Genomic DNA, 22443 nt, shown 5'->3' with positions numbered 1-22443 from the left:
ATCTCTATTGATGCAGAAAAGGCATTTGATAAAGTCCAATGCCCATTCCTGATAAAAACTTTCAATGAAATAGAAATAGAAGGGAAATTCTTGGCATAATAAAAAGCATCTGTACAAAACCAATAGCAAACATCATTCTCAATGGAGACAGGCTGAAAGCATTCCCCCTGAGAACAGGAACAAGACAAGAATGCCCTTTATCACCACTCCTTTTTAACATTGTGCTGGAAGTCCTAGTGAGAGCAATAAGGCAAGAAAAAGAAATAAAGGACATTCAAATTGGTAAGGAAGAAGTAAAATTATCCCTATATGCAGATGGTATTATACTATAAGTAGAGAACCCTAAAGATTCCACAAGAAAACTACTAGAACTAATAGAAAGATTCAGCAGAATAGCAGGATACAAGAGCAACATGCAAAAATCAATTGGATTCCTACACACCAACAAAGAGAACTTCAAAAAGGAAATCAGGAAAACAATATCATTTATAATAAAAAAAAAAAAAAAAAAAAAACTAATAGCCCCTAAAAAAATAAAACACTTAGGCATAAATCTAACCAGGGTCATAAAAGGTTTACACAAAGAAAACTACAAAACACTATGCAACCCACTTTGAGGAGTGGCGTCTGGGGTCTTAAACACTAGCAAGCAGCCATCTAAGATGCATCATTTGGTCTCAACCCACCTGGACCAAAGGAGAATGAAAAACGTCATGGACACAAGGTGATTACGAGCCCAAGAAACAGAAAGGACCACATGAACCAGAGACTACATCATCCTGAGACCAGAAGAACTAGATTGTGCCCGGCTACAACTGATGACTGCCCTGACAGGGAACACAACGGAGAACCCCTGAGGGAGCAGGAGAGCAGTGGGATGCAGACCCCAAATTCTCAGAAGACCAGACTTAATGGTCTGACTGAGACTGGAAGGACCCCAGTGGTCATGGCCTCCAGACCTTCTGTTAGCCCAGGACAGGAACCATTCCCGAAGCCAACTCTTCAGACATGGATTGGACTGGACAATAGGTTGGAGAGGGATGCTGGTGAGGAGTGAGCTTCTTGGATCAGGTGGACACTTGAGACTATGTTGGCATCTCCTGCCTGGAGGGGAGATGAGAGGGTGGAGGGGGTAAGAAGCTGGTGAAAAGGACATGAAAAGAGAGTGAAGGGAGAAAGTGGGCTGTCTCGTTAGGGGGAGATAAATCGGGAGTGTGAACAAGGTGTATATGGGTTTTTGTGTGAGAGACTGACTCGATTTGTAAATTTTCACTTAAAGCACAATAAAAATTATTTTAAAAAAAACACTATGCAAGAAGCCTACATAAATGTAAAAACATACCACGCTCATGGATAGGTAGACTCAACATTGTGAAAATGTCAATTCTACCCAAAGCGATCTACAGATATAATGCGATCCCAATACAAAAACCAATAGCATTCTTTAAGGAGATGGAAAAAACTAAGAAAAAGAACAAAGTAGGAGGCCTCACACTACCTGACGTCAGAAGGTACTATACAGCCATGGTAGTCAAAACAGCCTGGTACTGCTACAAAAACAGACACGTTGATCAATGGAACAGAATCAAGAACCTAGACATAAATCTATCCATCTATGGTCAGCTGATCTCTGACAAAGGACCAAAGTCCATTCAATGGGAAAAAGACAGTCTTTTTAAAAAATGGTGCTGACAAAACTGGATGTCATGTCACACACAAAAACTAATTCAAAATGAATCAAAGATCTAAATATAAAATCTAAAACTATAAAGACCATGGGAAAAAAAAAAAAGAACAATGCTGGGGGCCCTAATATATGGCATAAAATAAGAAACGAACCATAACTAACAATGCACAAACACCAGAATATAAACTAGATAAGTGGAAGCTCCTAAAAACTAAACACATGTGCTCATCAAAAGACTTCACCAAAAGAATAGAAAGACAACCTACAAACTGTGAAAAAAAATTTGGCTATGACAATTCTGACAAAGGTCTAATCTCTAAGATCTATAGGAAAACCCAACACCTCTACAACAAAAAGACAAATAATCTGATTAAAAAATGGGCAAAGGATATGAACAGACACTTCACCAAAGAAGACATTCAGAAGGCAAACAGACACATGAGGAAATTTTGGTGATCAGTAGCCATTGGAGAAATGCAAATTAAGACTACAGTGAGATACCATCTCACCCTGACATTACTGGCACAAATTAAAAAAAAAAAATAGAAAATAACAAATGTTGGAGAGGCTGCAAGGAGACTGGAATTTTATGCAATACTGGAGGGAATACAAAATGGTACAACCACTATGGAAAATGATATGGCACTTTCTTAAAAAACTAAAAGGAGAAATTCCATATGATCCAGCAATTCCACCCCTAGGAATATATCCTAGAGAAATAAGAGCCATCACATGAATAGATATATGCACACCCATGTTCCTTGCAGCATTATTCAAAATAGCCAAAAGATGGAAACAATCTAAGGGCCCATCAACAGATAAATGGATAAATTATGGTACATACACACAATGGGATACTACAGAACAATAAAAAACAATGATGAATCTGGGAAACATCTCACAATATGGATGAATCTGGAGGGGATTATGCTAAATGAAATAAGTCAATCACAAAAGAACAAATATTGTATGAGACCACTATAATAAAAACTCGAGAAATTGTTTAACAAAACACTCAAAAAAACTTTGATGGTTATGAGGAAGGGGAGGATTAAGGAGGGGAAATCAATAACTAGATAGTAGGTTGATAAGTGGTAGCTTTGGTAAAGGGAAAGACAGTACACAGTATAGGCATTGTCAGCACAACATGACCAAGACAAAATAATAGAGGCTTCTTATATACAACCAAACACCTTGAGGGACTGAGTCACTGGGTCTAGGGCTCGGAACCATGGTCTCAGGGGACATCTAGGTCAATTGGCATAACATAGTTCATAAACAAAAGTTCTACATCCTACTTTGGTGAGTAGCACCTGGGGGTCTTAAAAGCTTGCAAGCAGCCATCTAAGATACATCTACTGGTTCCATCCCATCCAGAGCAAAGGACAATGAAGAAAACCAAAGGCAAAAGGGAAATATTGGTCCAAAGGACTAATGGAGCACAAGTACCACAGCCTCCACCAGCCTGAGCCCTGAAGAACTAGACAGTGCCCAACTACCACCATGGACTACTCTGACAGGAATCATAATCTGTCCCTGACAGAGCAGAAGAAAAATGCAGAACAAAATTCAAATTCGCAAAACGAAGACCAGACCTACTGGTCTGACAGAGACTAGAAGACCCCAAGACTATGGCCTTCTGATACTCTTTTAACTCAGAACTGAAATACTCCTGAAGTTCATCCTTCAGCCAAAGATCAGACAGGTATATAAAACAAACAGTAACACACGTGAAGAAAGTGCTTCTTAGTTCAGTCATGTATATGAGGCCAAATGGACAACACCTGCCCAAAAGTAAAGATGAGAAGACAGGAAGGGACAGGAAAACAAGATACATGGAAATGGGGAACCGGGGTGCAGAAGGGGAGAATGTTGACCCATCACAGGGAAAGTAACCAATGTCACAAAACAACTTGTGTATAAATTGTTGAATAAGAAACTAATTTGTTCTGTAAAACTTCACCTAAAAAAAAAAAAAAACACGATAAAAAAAAATTATGCTAAGTGAAATAAGCCATTCACAAAGGACAAATACTGTATGATTTCACTTATATGAAATGTATAGACTAGGCAGTCCCAACCCCTAGTAGCCTCTAAGCTACTTTCTGTCTCTATGAATTTGCATAGTCTATAAATTTCATATAAGTAGAATCATATAGTATTTGCCCTTTGTGTCCAGCTTTTATCACTTAGCATAATATTTTAAGGCTCATCCATGTTGTAGAGTAGAACTTCATTCTTTTTTATGGTTGAATAATATTCCTTTGTATGTATATACCATATTTTATTTATCTACTCATCATGAATCCACTAGCCATTCCTTTGAAACCCTATGGGGCATTTCTAATTGGGTGGCTATGAGTCAGAATTGACTCGACAACACACGACAGTAAAATAGGAATAAAGCCATCACCTGTCTTTTAGTTTGTCATTTTTGTGGTGACTTGCATGTTGCTATGATGCTGGAAGCTATACTACTGGTATTTTAAATACCAGCAGGGTTACCCATGGTGAACAGATGTCAGTAGAGCTTCTCCACTAGACAGACTAGGGAGAAAGGCTTGGCAACCCACCCTCAAAAATGAGTGATGAAAAACCTATGGATCACAACAGAATACGGTCCAATATCATGCTGGAAGAGGAACCCCTTATACTGGAAGGCACTCAAATGCACAGTGGCTTTGACAGTGGGCTGAAGCATACCAACGACCACGAAGATGGTACAGGATCAGGCAACATTTTGTTCTATTGTACGTGGGGTCGCCATGAGTCAGAGCCAACTCAAGGGCAGCTAACAACGCAATACGAATAAAAAGAGACTAAGAGCATTACAAAAATGTACCAGTATAAAGGTAGCTACTAGAAAAAAATATTTCTAAATAACAAAATAATTTTTAAAGCAGACCATATAGAGAAATACACCAATGTAAAATAAAAACATACAGTAATACAACGTAAAATAATTTGAGAGACTTGAGACCAAACCTACCAGTAATATCATCAAAACTAAACAGCTTTAAGTCACCTTAAAAGAAAACAGTCCTCACACTGGCTCATAAAGAGAAACTCAATACTTTGTAATATGTAAGAGGCAGACATGAAACAAAGTGATTCAGAAAGGATAACCCTAAAGGCATGGGCAAAGCAATATCAGCTAAATGCAAACAAAAAGAACACAGAGCTTGAGAACCTGGTATTAGGTGAGGCGGAATTCATTCCAAAAAAGCATTAACTGAGACAAAGAAAGATATTTTACAGTTCTGCACTGAAGGCGTAAGAATTATAAATATCAATGTACCAAAATCGTACTGCAACTATCCTCATAAACACAACAGGAGATACAAGAAGAAATCAAAGACCCACTCTACCAATAGAAGACTAACCCGCAATTCTCAGTTCAAGGCAAGAAAATGGACACAAAAAAGATAAGTGCACGAAAAATTCATTAAAATGACCCTACATAAAATCGTACAGAAACTTCAGAAAAGTGTTATAATAGAAAATATTCTCTGAACATAATGCAACAATGTCAGGAAATAACAGTAAAATGTTTAAGTTTCTTCCACCTAAAAACTACTTTTAAAAAAAAAAAGCTGTTTTTTAAAAACCTCTTGGGTGAAAGAGTAAATGGAAACCAAAGTTGCAGAATTTCTAAAATATAATGATATATAAAACACTATCAGAATTTATTGGATAAAATAAAAGCAATTCATAGCCTTAAATACCTTAGGTCAATTTAAAAAAGTGAAAGAATCAAAGTAAATGAATTAAATTTCCAACTCAAAATGCCAGAAAAGGAACAACAAAATAAAGCAAAATAAGAACACCAAAGAAAATCATAAAGATTAAAGAAGCAATTAGCAAGGTAGAAAAATAAAACTAATAAATACACAAATAAAAATGCTAGTTTAAAACATACACCAAAAAATAGACAAACCACAGCCAAATCTAATGAAGAGCACAAACACGCAAATAAAAAACTACAAGGGGAAATCAACCCTTGAAAGACAGGAAGTTTAAAATATCAGAAGAGGTTACTTTGAAAACCTAGATGAAGTGGATAATTTCCTAGGAAAATACAGTTCACCAAAATTGACCCCTGTGGTGATTTTAAAATATGTCTTCAAATTCTCTGATACTCAAGAGGTAGAGATTAATTTCTCTGCCTTTGATTGTGGGCTGTGACTTGCTTCTAACGAATATGACAGAAATGATGGAGTGTATCTTCCCAGGGTTGATCATAAAAGAGACTGTAGCTTTTGTCTTTCTCACTTTTTAACTGCTTCCTCTGGAGAAAGCTGGCTGACATGTCTTGAGGACCCTAAAGCAGCCCTACGGAGAGGTTCATGTATGTGGCAAGGAAACGAGGCCTCCTGTCAACACCCAGCACTGACTTGCCATGCGTGTTAGTGAGCCACTTTGGAAGCAGATCCTTCAGCCTTATTCAGTCAGGCCTGCCTATAACTACAGTCCCGGCCGCTATCTTGCTCCAGTAACCTCACAGGAGATTCTGGGCGAAAATTACCCAGCTAAGCTGCTCCTCAAATTCGAGACCTACAGAAATTGTGTGGGATTGTAAAAGTTTATTTTTTAAGCCACTAAATTTGAGGTAATTTATTACACAGCAAAAGATAACTAACTACACCTTCTTCTTATCTGACATTTCGAATCAATGACAATAGTAAAAAATCTACTATATGACGAATTTGTGCATTAACGATGTACGTCTGGCAGTAATGAATGCCAAGGTGCGAGGTGAGAGTAATGCTGGCTGTGATGATTAAGGTCATGTGCCACCCTGAGTGGGCCATGCTACAGTGGTTTAGCAGTTATGCAGTGATGCAGTTTGGCAGTTGTATAATGTGTAACTTGACAGTTACATAATGATGTAGTCATCCTCCATTTTGTGATCTGATGTGATTATCCTCCATTTTCACATAATGCTGATTTTGCGTAACGACCTGGTCTTTAGAACCTAACCATGTCAGTAAGTGAGGAAAGGGTATAATACAATCCTAGGAAGAATAGAAAAAAAAAATTTAATTTCCATAAAAGAAATATAAAAAGTTGTCAAATAAACAGCCCAAACAAAAAGCACCAAGTCAAGATGATTTCACAGAAGACTTCTATCATACCTTGTTTCGGAGTACAGAAAAAGATGAAAATTTTCTAAATTATTTTTATAGAACAAGTACAACACTGATGACTAAACCTGAAAAAGATCTCACAAAAATGAAAACCATAGACAATATCATTAAAAATATCCTAAATAAAATAAATTAGGTAATAGATAATATTATTGCATCAGTCAAATTCCTTGGGTGTAACAGAAATATTTTAGTTGTGTAGGAGAATGCCCTTGACCTTAGGACATGGGTTTTCAAACTTTAGAGTACATCACAATCAGCTGGAGGGTTTGTGAACATACAAATTGCTTCCTTCCCCACTTAGCATTCTTTTTCTCCTCTGTGTTTGATTCAGTAAGTCTAGGGTGGGGCCCAAGAATTCACATGAGCTAGATGGGATATAGTCCCATTGGGGTAGGGGAGCATGTGGGGAGAAGCCAGGGAGAATCTCTCAGGTTGCAACCAGCTTAGGCAGAGCTGGCCGGACAGCCCTCCATAAGAAGTGGCAGGATGATTTTCTCCTCGGTTCTCCATTTCCGTATCTCTAATTTTTTTTTTTTCAATCATGAAATTACTTGATAGTAAAAGAAGCTGAATAAAAGTTAAAAATTAAATATCATTCCAGGTTCTACTATGGAGCCACATCTGAATCAGGTGGACCCAACCATCATTCTCCCAAGTCAAGAACTGGAGCTCAGAATGAGTAGATGCCGACTAGAGCCTTTTCAGAATTGTTCCTGAGTGTGAACTGATGTTGTCTCAGAGGTCTCAGCATCTTTCCAGATCCTGGCACTGGCCGCTCAGTGCTGGAGCCACTCAGCTGAGAGATAAGTGAGTTTCACAGTAATGCCTTATGAATAGCTGTACTTGCAGAACGTGAAGAGAAGGCAAAGCCCAAAAACCACTAGCCTTCTGAAGAGTCTCTGTAATGTCCAGAACCTTAGACATCACTCTCAGACTGGAGAAGGCTGAGAAAATGTCTCCATGTATTCAGGTTAACCATTTCCTTGAGCCATTCATTTTGTAAAACACAATCTACCCCAGAGACTGTGGGAGAGAGGAAGCCATGATGCTCAGGGTGGCATGCCTGTAGCCACATCTGGGAGCCCATACAAACAAATAAGCAAACAAACTCTAAAGAATAAAACTAATTCCGTACAGAGAGGTTTGCAATATGACAGTTTGGTTATTTTCCAGGGGAAGCTGGTCTTCATAAGTGAAGGAAATCACTTCAGTCACAACTGATGGCACAGTACAGGTCTCCAGAGCATATTCCTGATTTTCTAATTTTAGAGAATTTTCCATGTCACCTTTTATTTTTTCTTAATATTAAGGGAAAGTATATTCATCATAGAAGATTCGGGAGACTCTGAAAAGTGGAGAAAAAAAAACTTGTCTATGTGTGACTACTGTTAATATTTTGTTGGGTCTCTTCAGGCTTTTCTTTTCTTATGTAATATATGTAATAATTTTTACAGAACTGAGATTGAATTAGAGACACTGGTATCCTGCTGCTTTCAAAAAAATCTATTATAAGCATTTCCCACGACATTAAAATAATTTTGAAAATATGATTTTGAGTGGCTGGATCATGTTCCATTATAAGGATGTGGTATGAATTATTTAACCAAGCTTCTAACATTGAGCATTTAATTTGTTTTCATTATTTGCTATTATATATAAAGGTGCAATAAACTTTCCTAAACAAAAATCCCTGTGTACATCTCTGATTATTTCCTTAAGATAAAATCACTAGATAGGTATTCTTTTTAGGCTTTTAATACAAGGTCCCTGGGTGATGCAAATGGTTTGTGTTTGACTACTAACCTAAAGGTTCGCAGTTCAAACCTAAGTCAGTGGCACCTTGGAAGACAGGCCTGGAAGAAAGATTATAGCCAAGAGAGCCCTATGGAGCAATTCTACGCTGTAACACATGTGGTTGCCATGAGTCTGAATTGACCCAGCAGCAACGGGTTTGGTTTTGGTAATAACCCGGGGAGGAGGGGAACCTGTTGCCATCGAGTCAATTCCAACTCATAGCAATCCTATAGGACAGATTAGAATTGCCCCATAGGGTTACCAAGGATCACCTGCTGGATTCAAACTGCCAACCTTCTGGTTAGCAGCCCAACTCTTAACCACTGTATCACCAGGTTTTCCCGTTTTGGTAATACCCAATGTTAATTTGTCCTTCAGAAAAATTATACCAATTTATACACCAGTGGCAAGGATTTGAGGCCAAGACCTTACGAATAAATAATGTTCATTTGCTTGTTATCGTTGTTAGGTGTCGTCAAGTTGATTCCAATCCATAGTGACCTCACTGGACAGAGTAGAACTGCCCCAGAGCGTTTCCTAAGCAGTAATCATTATAGGAACAGATTGCCATGTCTTTCTCCCACACCACCTTTCAGTTAGCAGCCAAGCGCTTAACAATTTTGCGACTATTTGCATAGGGCTCCTTATATTGCACCCCTCAGAAACATGGGGTGTGTTGGATGACTGGTTCAGGATTTGAGGATTTTAGATTCTGGCCATCAATCTCTTTGCATCAGGAGAAAAAGACAAAAAATCAAGTTTAAAACCTACTAGCATAAGTTATACTTGGTATTATGCAGTTTTCTATCATGTTTGTAAGTCTCTATTTTTGTTATTATATATAATTTTATCTGGATTTTTTACTTATTTCTTAAATAGATTTGCCATAAGCTTTAATTTTTTATTTAACAAATCCTATTTTTTAAAGAACCATTGTTGAGGTGAATCTTTTTAATTTTACTGCTTTTAGACGGGAATAATAATAAAAGGAGTTGCAACAGTTTATCGACAGGGGACTGCCAGATTCAGAAGAGGACATGGAACAAGAGATATCATTGCTGTTGTCAGACAAATCTTGGCTGAAAGCAGAGAACACCAGAAAGATGTTTGCCTGTGCTTTATTGACTATGCAAAGGCATTCAGCTGTGTGGATCATAACAAATTATGGATAACATTGTGAAGAATGGGAATTCAAGAATACTTAAATGTGCTCATGAGGAACCTGTACATAGACCAAGAGGCAGTTGCTGGAACAGAACAAGAGGATACTGCATGGTTTAAAATCAACAAAGGTGTGCATCAGGGTTGTATTCTTTCACAAAACTTATTCAATCTGTATGCTTAGCAAATAATCCAAGAAGCTGAACTATATGAAGAAGGATGTGGCATCAGGATAGGTGGAAGACTCATTATAAATCTGCAATATTCAGATGACACAACCTTGCTTGCCTGAAAGTGAAGAGGACTTGAACCACTTACTGGTGAAGATCAAAGACCAGAGCCTTCAGTATGGATTACACCTCAGCATAAAGAAAACAAAAATTCTCACAATTGGACCAATAAGCAAAATTTTGATAAACAGAGAAAAGACTGACATTGTCAAGGATTTCATTTTACTTGGATCCATAGTCAATGTCCATGGAAGCAGCAGTCAGGAAATCAAATGACAAATTGTATTGGCCAATTATCTGCCATAGATCTCTTTAAAGTGTTAAAAAAAACAAAGAAGTCACTTTGAGGACTAAAGTGTGCCTGACACAAGCCATGATATTTTCAATTGCCTCATATGCATGTGAAAGCTGGGCAATGAATCAGGAAAACAGAAGACGAACTGACATCGTTGAATCATAGTGTTGGTGAAGAATATTGACTATACCATGGGCTGCAGAGGAAGGAACAAGTCTGTCTTAGAAGAAATACAGCCAGAGTGCTACTTGGAAGCAAGGACACTGAGGCTTCATCTCACATATTTTGGACAGGTTATCAGGAGGAACCACCGCCTGGAAAATGATGTCAAGCTTGGTTATGTAGAAGGTCAACGAAAAAGAGGAAGGCCCTCAATGAGATGGATTGACAAGAGTGGCTGCAACAATGGGCTCGAACATAACAATTGTGAAGATGGCGCAGGACGAGGCAGCGTTTTGTTCTGTTTACATAGGATCAGCATGAGTCAGAACCAACTCAATGACACCTAACAGCAACTACAATAATAACAAAATTATTTTAATAGTAAAAGTTTTTTTTTCTAATTGAGCTTACTTGTTTTATTTCTAATTGAGCTTTAGAAAGAGGTGACAACATATGCAAATGTTGCTTAAGTCTGAGTTTAGAGAGGAGTGTCTATTTTTTATGTTATTCCTCCTTTCTCTTCTGTTTTGAAAAAAAAAGAGACTCATACTCATCTCACATCTTCTACGCTTTTTCATGTATACTCTCCCTGTAATATCTCCCAGATAGATACCCTAAGTTACTATCAGCCCCTACCCGCGCTGTTACTGATTTCCACCTCAAGAGCAAACAACTGCTGCAACCCTGTAGAACAATTCTGTCCCCATGGATGTCAGTGGACCCAGCACTCTCTCTCAACCCCAATGCAACCTCTTCTCTTGCAGTTGTCATAGAAAATGTCAACTCCCAACCGGTTTAGTAAAACAAAATAATTGATTTCAAGGCTTTTCGTGACCAGCTTCTTGCCCTAAAACTAACAGAGACAGTCTCTGGCTCATTAGTTCCCTACAGGCATGCTGATGCCTGTCTCCCTTTAATTAGCAAAGTCTTTGCATAGGAGCTCTGCAGACATACCTCAGCCTCTGCCCTTCATCTGGCTTAGCAGACCCATGGCCAGCCGCCAGTACCTCCTCCTGTTCAGCGGGGTCTTACAGCACAGCAGAACACCATGAGGAGCAAGAACCAGCATGGAAAATGGTTGGAGACAGATGAATGTTGTGTGTGGCTGGAGAAATAACATCCATTATAACAGTTACAGTCGCTGTTGTAAATTGGAAGTGCTAACAACAGGCCAAATAGAGTGACTAGACATAAAACTCATAGCGTAGTATTTAAGTGCCATCTGCCCTTCCCTTCCTCCCCTGCTTCCTATCATTATTATCAATTACTATTGTTGTTTTGTGTTGAGAAGATTTACAGTTTGATGTTTGCTGCCCCATCGCTGCCTCCCTGCCTCACACCACCTTTCTAAAATCAACTATTTTCATTCAACTCAATCCAGTTTAATATATAGGTATTGATTATCCACTCTGTGTCAAACACTGCCTGGAAGAGGGTGCTAAGAAATGAATAGTTGAATAGCATGGTTCTTGCCATTGGGAAACTGACAATCTAATAGGAAAGAGATGGAATGCATGCCTGACAGTTTGCCTTGCCAAAGGATGGCTGAGGAAGGGAGCGGATGCTTAGTGGGAACTCTGTCAACACAGAGGATGGAGAAGGGGAGCCTCAACACCAGTGGTTATGGGACCTGCATGCAGCTGCCTTCCCTTTCCCTGCCAACCGCAATAGTTTGTCTCTTCAGCCAACTGGCTTCAGAATTTAAGGGCAGCTGGACATAATGGCAATGGGTTTGGTTTTTTGTTTGAACGTAAGTGAGCCCTGGGATTCTATTGGAAATTGGACTAAGAGGACAATAGAATGAGGCAGGCTTCCTCTGGCAGGCCGGAACCTGTTGGGCAAGCAGTGTGGGAGCCCAGAGAGAGGGCCAAAGCAGAGGAACTGGGTAGAACCTGGTGCTCACAGATCTGAGACTGAAGGTGGACATTGCCCCACGCCTATGTGTGAGGGGGTGTCCCTGATTTACAAATGGGTGGTGGTGGTGGTAGCTGTTTGCCATCAAGTCAATTCTGATTCATAGTGACCCTGTAGGACAGGGTAGGACTGCCCCATAGGGTTTCCCAGGCTGTAATCTTTACAGGAGCAGATGCCAGGTCTTTTCTCCTGCAAGTGGCTGGTGGGTTTGAACTGCCAACTTTTCAATTAGCAGCTGAGCACTTAAGTACTGCACCCCTGGGGCTTCTACAAAAGATCTAGAAGGAGCCAAAGGATGAGCTAGGTCTCCCCACCCCTGAGGCTGGAAGAGAACAGGAAGACTAGAAGGCTTCCTTGCAGTATCACAGCAGAACTCTGACAACCTCCAGCTTCTACAATACAAGTATGTGGGAAGAGGCGGGCGGACAGGGTTAACTCTAACCTAAACCCCCGACGCACACTTCTTCCGTGATCTGGGGAATCCCCCAACTCATAGAGACCACCTGCACAGGGGAAGAAACTACTGCCCACTCCTGCACCAGCCCCATGATCATTGGGGATCTGACTGTTGTAATCCATAGAGTTTTCAGTGGCTGATTTTTGGAAGTAGATCACCAGACTTTTATTCCTAGTCTAGCTTTGGAAGCTCTGCTGAAACCTGTTCTGCATCATAGCAACGCATGAGCCTCCACCGACGGATGGGTGATGGCTGCACATGAGGTGCACTGGTCAGGAATTAAACCAGGTTTATGGCGTGAAAGGGGAAAATTCTACAACCAAACCACCAGTGACCTTGGGAGATCTCTAAATGCCCACTGTTTAGAATACTCGAATCACCAGACCTGAGCCCTGATGACCCAATAAAGAAATTTACAACCTATCCAAGGATACTCAGCAGCCAGAGAGGAAGAGGGAGCTAAACAATCAGAAAATGTGATCAGACAAGAGATTTGCTGAGTTAGATAACATACGACAATAATAAGTGTCCTTAAGGAGATTGAAGTGCATAAAAAGAAAACCATGAATTTTAGTAGCTAAACAAAAACATTTGAGCTAAAATATTCAGCAGCAGCTATTAAAAAAAAAAAGCAGCAGCTATAAAAAAAATAGTAAATGACTCAAAGGAATGGCTTAATCGCACTTTAGAAAAGAGATACAAAAAAATTAAACAAAATATTCACAAATTTAATCAAACAACGTATTAAAGGAAGGATACATCCTCTAAGCAAGCAGAATACATGCCAGGAGTGCAAGGGTGGGTCAATGTTTGAGTCAGTATTGAGAAGTCTATCCACTTAATCCATTATGTTAACAAATTAGTGGGAAAAAAAAATACACAATTATATCAACAGAGCCTAGAAAAAGGCATTTAAGAACAAGAAATTATGAGACAGTCCTACTAAACTTTAAAGTAATGTAAAGTAGAAAGAAACTATTTAAACATAATAAAGACTATTTAGCAATTAATTGCTTTTTTTTTAAAGCAATTAACAACATATGTTATCCTAAATGGTAGAAAACTAAAACCATCTTAAGTTCAGAAACTATATGGAAATACTTGCTACCGCCATTTTTATATATGCTGTTGGTATAGGAACAGACAAGTGGGTCAGTGGGACAGACTAAAGAATTTAAATATTAAATAACATGTATTTGGAAATGTAATCTCTGATAAGGACAATGGTTTAATTCACCAGGAAAATGAATGCTAGTGATGGTCTCTGTGGGGAAGACAATAACTTAAGAACTCATAGGACAGGCTGAGGAAACCCTGATAGTGTAGTGGTTAAGAGCTATGTCTGCTTACCAAAAGGTCGGCAGTTCGAATCCACCGGGCACTCCTTGAAAACTCTATGGGGCAGTTCTACTCTGCCCTATAGAGTCGCTATGAGTTGGGGTCGACTTGACAGCAACGGGTTTAGAACAGGCAGAGGGAAAACCTGATCCTAGAAAAGTTTATCAATCCAGGTGGCTCTTCAAGTGAGTGTGTGTATGTGCGTGTGAGTGTGTGTGTGTGAGAGAGAGAGAGAAAGCACATACCTGTATGTGAACATTACTGTCTTTGTAAACCATCTGAGAACCCAGACAGAAATTGAGATAAGTATTGGGGTCCAGGCCGATCTGAACTGTAGTAACATTGGACTTTGAAATGGACTTGCTATAACTAGCTGTTGAGTGTTGAAGCGAGATGGTACTACCAGCTATGAGGAAATGGGCACAGGAACAAGGAACCTAGGCAAGTCCCATCCACTTATCAGGGCCAGGAGCGCAGTTCATCACATGCAGCTTAGTAAAGCTTTCACATGAATTTAGGACTCTGGTTTAGAAACCACATAGAAACTTGTTTTCAGTCCACAGGAAGTTCTCCCCACCCAGAAGGATCAATCATCCCCTTTACCTCTGTCGAGAAGTGGAGCTGGTGTCTGATGAAGTCCTCACAGGGGCAAAGTGGAACAAGACTTTTGTCCTCTTCTCCATGCAGCTGAGCTGTCCTGGACTGAAGATTAGGTAACATTTGGTGTATACTACATGGTATGGAGAGGAGACCTGATGGCGCAGCTCTTGAGTGCTCAGCTGCTAACCAAAAGGTGAACGGTTCAAATCCACCAGCCACTCTAGGGAAGAATGATGGGGCAGTCTGCTTCTGTAAAGACTACAGCCTTGGAAGCCCTATGGGGCAGTTCTACTCTATCCTATAGGATTGCTGTGAGTTGCAATCAACTCCACGGCAAAGGGTTTCTTTTGGACATGGTGTGGCACCTTCCAGGACTTCAGACTGCTAGTCCCTCTTGCAATAGTAATTGCACAAATGTTTATTGAGTGCCTACTGAGTGCCAGGCCCTGTTCTAGGCAGTGAAACGGCCAACAAGGCCCCATACACCTGGAGCTTATCTCCTAGTTGGTGAAAGAGGTACTTAAGTTAACAAATAATGAGCAAGATAATTTAGATAATGACATTACTATGAGGAAGGAAGTGCGGGGGGAGGGACAGGTGACAGAATAGAATACATTAAAAAAATTTTTTTAATACATTAAAAAAAAAAAAAAACATTAGGTGGGGTAATTAGACATGCCTCTCACAGGTGCTGAGCTGAGACCTGTGTAGCAAGAGTCAGCCATGCAAGGATCTAAGGAGAGAGCATTCCAGGCACATGGAACAGCTCTGCAAAGACCCTGAGGCTAGGATAAGTGTGACAGCCACAGGAACGGTCCGTGTGGCTGGGTCTTACTGGGCTAGGTGGAGAGTGGCATGAACTTGAAGAGAGACAGATGGGCAGGGGAAAATCAGAAACAGCCTTGAAGGCCAAAGTAAGGGGTGTAGATGTTATTCTAAGTTAGCAAAGCAGCCTTTGTGGGGCTTTAAGCAAAGTGACATCGCGGAATGTATAAAACCTGGGTCTAGAATAGTCTCCTTTTCACTCTTAGCCTCTTCCCATCGCTAACACCTTCTTCAGGCCTCTCCACGGATATGATTTTCTGCGCTCTTCTCTGATATTCCCCATTGTCTGTGTTAGTCGCCCCCTCCCCCCCGCTCCTTCAGCACCCTGTACTCATCATAATCCTGTTGGTTTTGTGCGGTGAATTGCCTGTTCCTCACTCACTAGATTGGAAACCTTGCCCCTGCTGTATCCCCAGTTCCCAGCACAATACCTAGTTCGATAGATCAACAAGCACTACAACATTGGATGAGCTGGTAAATGTTTATGCTTTCCGTTTTCTTAGCCACTCCTCGCCCCTCGTCCCCAAGCATGAGTAAAGTTCCTTTTGAAAATGTCAGCCTGCTGCCACCAGACCGGAAAAAGAGCTTTATACTGCTTCGGAGGAATATTTTAAGGTGGAGACTCATTCATTCATTCATTTTCTCTCTCTCCGTCTCTCTGTCTGCCTCCCTCTCTGTCTCTCTCTCTCTCTCTGTCTCTCTCTCGCAAACACACACACACATACACACAACTTTCCGCTCAGCACCGCGAGGTGGTATGAGAGACCCAAAGTGGAGAAGGCTTGGGCACAGCGTCAGTGCCCCCTCCTTCTTACTCCCTTCCACAAAGAGGATCTCCTACGTCGTTCCTCTAAATAAGCAGGCGCTCTTTTTTCAAGGTATGCCTGGAATTTTCTCTTTAGAGTTTAGGGACTTCTTGGAGGACAGGGGCAGAGAAAGGTGTGGTTCCTACAAACACTGAAACCCCAGGCTTCAAGAAAACCAGAGTGAATTAGGAGATGCCTCACACTCAGGAGGGGATCCCGTTTTAGCCCGGCCTAAACCCAGCACAATAAATTTCCGATCCTTAAAGCGCTTCTTGCTGGATTCTCTGAGCGCTCGCTGCAGAGGAGCGCAACCAGACATGGCTAGTGCGTAAACGTCGCTCCCGGGAGGATGCTTGTGTGCGCCAACCCAAACCTCCGCGTCGGGATAGTGCGGGCCATCTCCACTGGAGTTCAGCAGTTCCGAGACCCCTCAGTGGAAGGGTGGGAGAGGGAGGCCGGGGAGAGGGATGCCTTGGCCCCAAAATAACTCCTGCCATTCAATTCCGCAGCTGAACTGCGTCTGTCACCGCAACCCGGCTGGAACGCGCTCGGAAGCTCAGCCCACCTTGGCTTCTCCAAAACGGTTGGCACCGATTTGCGAGCCCTTCACCACCTCTGCCCAGTGTCTGGCACTAGTTCTGCCGTTTGAAATGGCCTTGGACTTGGAGACGAGGCCTCGAAGCCCGCCGAGGGCGGAGCGGGAGGGAGAGGACGAGTAGAGAGGACAGACTGTCTCCAGTCCCTAGGTAAACCTGGGAGGGAGATGGGGAAGAGTTCCGCACACCACTCCCAGCCTCGCTCTGACCCGCGGCCTCCGGGGACATAGAGGCAGAGGCTGCCAGTTTCCCTGGCGGCGAGCGCGAGGCCGCAGTGTGTGCCGGCGGAGAGCCCAGAGCTGCGCGTCTGGACAACAAGCTGCTTAAAGGTGGCTCCTGAGCTCACCAAGCTTCGTAGGGAGACTAGCCCAGTTGCCAGTGCCTGGAAGAAGGGCTCAGTCGGAGGGTTCAGCCCGAACTTCTGGAATGAGAGGTCAAGGCACAAGGGTGGTTGGGAGAGGTGTCCCCACACTTAGATCCCATCGCTGCTTCCTAGGGTAACCTACTTGCTGCGGAAAGAAACTGGGGATTTGAGGGGGAGGAAAGTGTTTCCTAATCACAATACCAGGAAAGTTGTTTTCCGGGCACCTGGAATCAGACGTCCTCTCCTCTCGCTTCTAGGTAGTAGCCGGAACGAGCCTACGGTGCACTCTGGCTGGAGCGCGGCGCGAAGCGCAGCGTTGGCACGTCGCCCCCACAGTTGCCTGACTCCCATTTCCACAGGCAGGCGCCTCTGCAGAGCTGTCGCAGCGCTCCGGGCCGCGCTCCCTAAATGTCTTCCTTCCCAGCTGTTTCTCAAATCCATCCTTTACCCCAGCACCCCATGAGCAACTGTGATTTCAGCTGCGGACCCCATCTGGCGCAGTTACTCCAGGGCCACCTACCGCCCCCTCGCGGAGTGCTTGAGGCCACCCGGCTGACAGGCTCCCAAGCAGGTAGCGGTAAAAGGCGTGGTGGCTGCAGTGGTGGGGTGAGACAGTTGCCAACAGCTGGTGCAGCTGCCGCGCTGCGCACAGGGACTGGCGAGTGAGCATTCTAGGTACTGCCCCTTCCCGGTGACGTCTCTGTAGCGGGTTATAAAAGCCTCAAGCGCAACGCCTGCCGAGGTTCTGCTAACTCCCGAGCTCAGCAGGACCGGAGGCAAGAGGCGCCTGCGAAGCTGCAAGCGGCGGCGGCAGCGGCGGCAGCGAAAGCAAAGGAAAAATCTCCAGCTGGACACGGGACCCTCTCCCGGACATAGACTCAGAACTTTTACAGATCTCTCTGTGACGGATCCCCCTGGTCCCAAGTACTTACGCAGCACAGAGCTTGGCGTTTCCCGCTGCAGGAAGGGGGAGTAGGGGCTGCCAGGAGCAGCAGGTGCAGAAAGGCAGGGTTCTCCTGCCGCTTGGAAACGCGACTCCTGAATTTCTTGTCCTCTCAACGCAGGAGAGACGCTCTCCCCAAATTTCTGAACTCCAAATGCTTCTCGAGGCTTGAAATTGGAGGAATTCAGAGCCACGAGGGGCAGGCAGACAGCGCATCCAGAAGCGTTTATTTTCTGAGCGCCAAGTCTCCTGCTTGCAAGGAGAGAGTTCTGCCCAGAAAGAGCCTTCCACCCTCCTGTCTCCGTTAAGCAAGCCTCCGAACCTCAGGCGGCGGCACAGGGCCCTGCTGCAAAGGGGGTGTGTGCACAGAGGAAGACTTAGCCGCCTAGCAGCGGAATGGATAACGTCCTCCCAGGGGACTCAAACCTCTCACCAAACATCTCCACCAACACCTCGGAGCCCAACCAGTTCGTGCAGCCGGCCTGGCAAATCGTCCTCTGGGCAGCTGCCTACACGATCATAGTGGTGACTTCCGTGGTGGGCAACGTGGTGGTGATGTGGATCATCTTGGCCCACAAGAGAATGAGGACAGTGACCAACTATTTCCTGGTGAACCTGGCCTTCGCGGAGGCCTCCATGGCCGCGTTCAACACAGTGGTGAACTTCACCTACGCTGTCCACAACGAGTGGTACTACGGCCTGTTCTACTGCAAGTTCCACAACTTCTTCCCTATCGCTGCTGTCTTTGCCAGCATCTACTCCATGACGGCTGTGGCCTTCGATAGGTGAGCTTGCCCCTGGTGGAAAAGGGAGGAAGTGTCCACAGAGGACCATGGGGCATCCATGGACGTTTGGAGTTGGATGGTGGATGGGCCAAGGTGGAGACTGGCCACTAGTGCTGGGGGGTGTTTATGACAGCACCTGAGTCAGTTGTTGATGGGGAGCTTGATCTCATTTGGCCACTTTCTTTTCTAGTTCTTCTTTCCTGTCCTTCCTTTTTTCACCTGTCACCATTCTCCCTTCCTTTCCTCACCCTTTTTTTTTCCTTCATTTTATCTCCCTTTCTTCATCCCGTCTCCACAAATCCCCCTGACACTTTCCTTACCACCCCTGCCTTGCCCCTTTCCATAGATTCCTTCTCTCCTTTACCCTTAAGGCTTGAAGGGGATACCCAGGGCTTGTAAAGGCTTGGCCAAGGGGCAGGCCCCTGGCTGGGGCTTTGAGCATCCCTTCAGGCCCGCTATTCTGTTGGGCAGCCTCTGGTTACCTTTGCGTTTTTTTAAATATTGCCTAGGCGATATTTCTCACTTTTTAGTTGTTCCTGAAGATTTGGGGACTTTCTGCTCCCGCCTTAACTGTCCAATAGAGTTTTGATATGAAAAGCATTCCGTCAGAAAGATAAAAGACTCTCAGGATTCTAATTCAGCTCCCTCTATGCCACTATGGGGTAGTTCTACTCTGACCTATAGGGTTGCTATGGGTCAGAATCGACTCGAGGGCAATGGGGTTTTTTTTATGCCACTACAGCGGCTCAAGCCGGCATGCAAGCGAGGCAGCTACGTTGTTCTTAAGGCAGTCCACAGATAGGGATCCAGGGAGCTTACCTGGGAGTTTTTCTAAATTTCTCTTCCAGAGTAGGTCGTTGTTTTTAGCCTGTCTGTAGCCACAGAGAGACGTGCTTTGCAAAGGCAATTGAGAGTGTTTCCCTTTCTGCAACCAACATGTTAGGGTTTCAGAAGGTGATAGAAAGTGAAATGATTGGCATTTTCAAACATTAGGGCTCCATTCTGGAATGAATGGATCCGCAGGTGGTACGATGGCAGATGGATGATTAGAGGGAAGCTCTGTGGGAATTGATTACTTCATGGGTGTTTTAGGTCTCCAGGATGCATGCCTATGTGTGCACAGACATTCAGTACTTACCTGGGATTGGACGTATGTTTAAAACACCAGCCACTGTGATTTTAGGATGGGTTCTTTCAATGTTTTTGCTGAAGGAAATAAATGTAAGAAACCCAAAGGAGCTAGGAGGAAAACATCAAAAAAAGAAAAAAATCCTAAACTACTCAACTCCTTAAAAATTTTTCATGATTTGCAATTGATTTGAGGTCTTTCTCGGGTTCCGTAACCAGTGAACACTTCTAAATCAAGGAAATCTCTATTCTCGCCCTTCATCCAAATGCTGATTTGTGACGTCTGTGTACACTCCCTTTTTGCAACTCTCATGGGCTTGATATGTTGTGTGTAAAACAAATTGTAGTGAATCAATTTATCTTTTAAATGGAAAGGTAAACCAATTATTCAAAGTGGTAGTGAAATGAATTATTACGTACATTCATCTTTTATGCTACTCTGGTTTACAAATATTCACTTTGTTGAAGATGAGGTACACTTGTAAATCTTCATGCACTGACTTGCTTCTTTAATGTGCCAGCAACCGCCTTAAACTTAGAAAAGCCATAGAATCATATAAAACCAAATACAGGTACAGGGAAATCTGATGCCATTTCAGCCTCACTCATACATTCTTGATGACCCCTAAATCAGGGGGAAAGTTGGTATTTTTTACATATTGGGATCTTGCATGAGCTGTGGGGAGACCTGTCAGTCCGTGTGGTAGGGGGCGTTCAGTAGCTGATGGCGCACCAACATACAGCTTTCTCCTCTTTGGTCTATACAGAAAGACCATCTTCCATAGCCTTGAATTTTCCCTTTAAACTCAGAAGATTGGGAGATAGTCAGGACCAGGGTTCCCACAGTGGGTTAGCAGAGAGCCAGATTTGCCTACAGTGACCCTGGCATCCCCAAGTTCACCGCTGTTTTTCTCTACACCAACCGTAGGTAGGACCTCGACCCTGAGACCCAGAGGATCTCAGGTGCCAGGAGCTAAAGAAACAGACAGCAGCAAGAAATGTCCTCATGTCTATTGTATATAGCCCAGGGAGATTACCAACAATGTTCTCAAAGTTACAGAGTGTAAGGTAGAGTTAGGGTTGAGGCCCAGATCTCTGTCTCCAAGTACCCCTTCTATTTTTCCTTGCTTAGCCTTGTTGAGTGGGAGATTCATCCCCTGAGGCCTCTGCAATGAATGCAACGCCTCTGTAGACAGGTATTCCCCCAAGAAGGTTGGAGGAAGGGAGGAGGCCTTAGGCGCTCTCCACAGGAATGTCCTCTCCACCCTGTTGGCATAGTGGTTAAGTGCTACGGCTGCTAACCAAAGGGTCAGCAGTTTGAATCCGCCAGGCGCTCCTTGGAAACTCTACGGGGCAGTTCTACTCTGTCCTATGGAGTCACTATGAGTCGGAGTCAACTCCATGGCACTGGGTTTGGCTTTGGGTTTGGTTCTCCACTGTGGAGATGCAGACTTTGAGGAAATGCTGGGTTATCTTTTGTGTGTTCCTTGAATTTTCAATAGACAACTTTTGAGTTGAGCCTAAAAAACAACAGCAACATGGATTTCCTGCTTTTGAAATTAAACCTGGGTCTTCGCAGAAGACTCTGGAAGCATGAAAAGCACAGCCACAAAAATATATATCAACCATAACCTCACCATCCCCAAAATAACACTTATTAATAATTGGAATATATCTCTTATGAATATTACACTACATAATTGAGGTCAGACTCTATATAATTTTGTATCTTACTCTTTTTCCCCATTGATATTAATGGTGAACATTTCCCCATGTTATTACAAAGTCATTAGAAACATAATTTCAGTGGCTTCATATTATTCTAGCATATGAAGGTGCTATTATTAATTTAACCACTTCCCTGCTGTTGGGTACTTACGTGATTTCTACATTTTTTTTTACTATTATGATTAATGCTGTAATGAGTATGCATGAGAATTTTGTTTTGCATTTTTGATTATTACTCAGGATAGATTCTGAAGAGTGGAATTACCAGGTCAAATGAAATTGATTTTTAAAAAACCTTTCCCTCTAATTTTAAAGGATGATAAACTCTGGGCAGAACAAAGACCATGTCTGTTCTATCTTGTTCACTTTTGTCTCCTCAGCACAAAGCAGAGTGTCTGACACCTAACAGTCTTGTTTTACAGAGTGAGTAAATGAATGAATAAACTAATACATGTTCCCAGAAGAAGTCTGGAAAATATA

General features: G+C 42.7%; 1 protein-coding gene across 1 annotated transcript in view; it reads left to right on the top strand.

Moving 5' to 3' along the window:
- Window positions 1-18048: 18048 nt before the first annotated feature.
- TACR1 (tachykinin receptor 1) overlaps window positions 18049-22443 on the top strand; it is a 98944-nt gene continuing 94549 nt past the window's right edge. The window contains exon 1 of the mRNA XM_023552808.2: window positions 18049-19107. Coding sequence (XP_023408576.1) covers window positions 18719-19107 — 389 coding nt within the window. The 5' untranslated portion in view covers window positions 18049-18718. The remainder of the gene's footprint in view (window positions 19108-22443) is intronic.

The sequence above is a fragment of the Loxodonta africana genome, chromosome 15, assembly GCF_030014295.1.
Source record: "Loxodonta africana isolate mLoxAfr1 chromosome 15, mLoxAfr1.hap2, whole genome shotgun sequence".
Lineage (NCBI taxonomy): Eukaryota > Metazoa > Chordata > Mammalia > Proboscidea > Elephantidae > Loxodonta > Loxodonta africana.
Note: the sequence above shows the minus strand (reverse complement) of the source record. Positions and strands in the feature narration are given on the sequence as shown.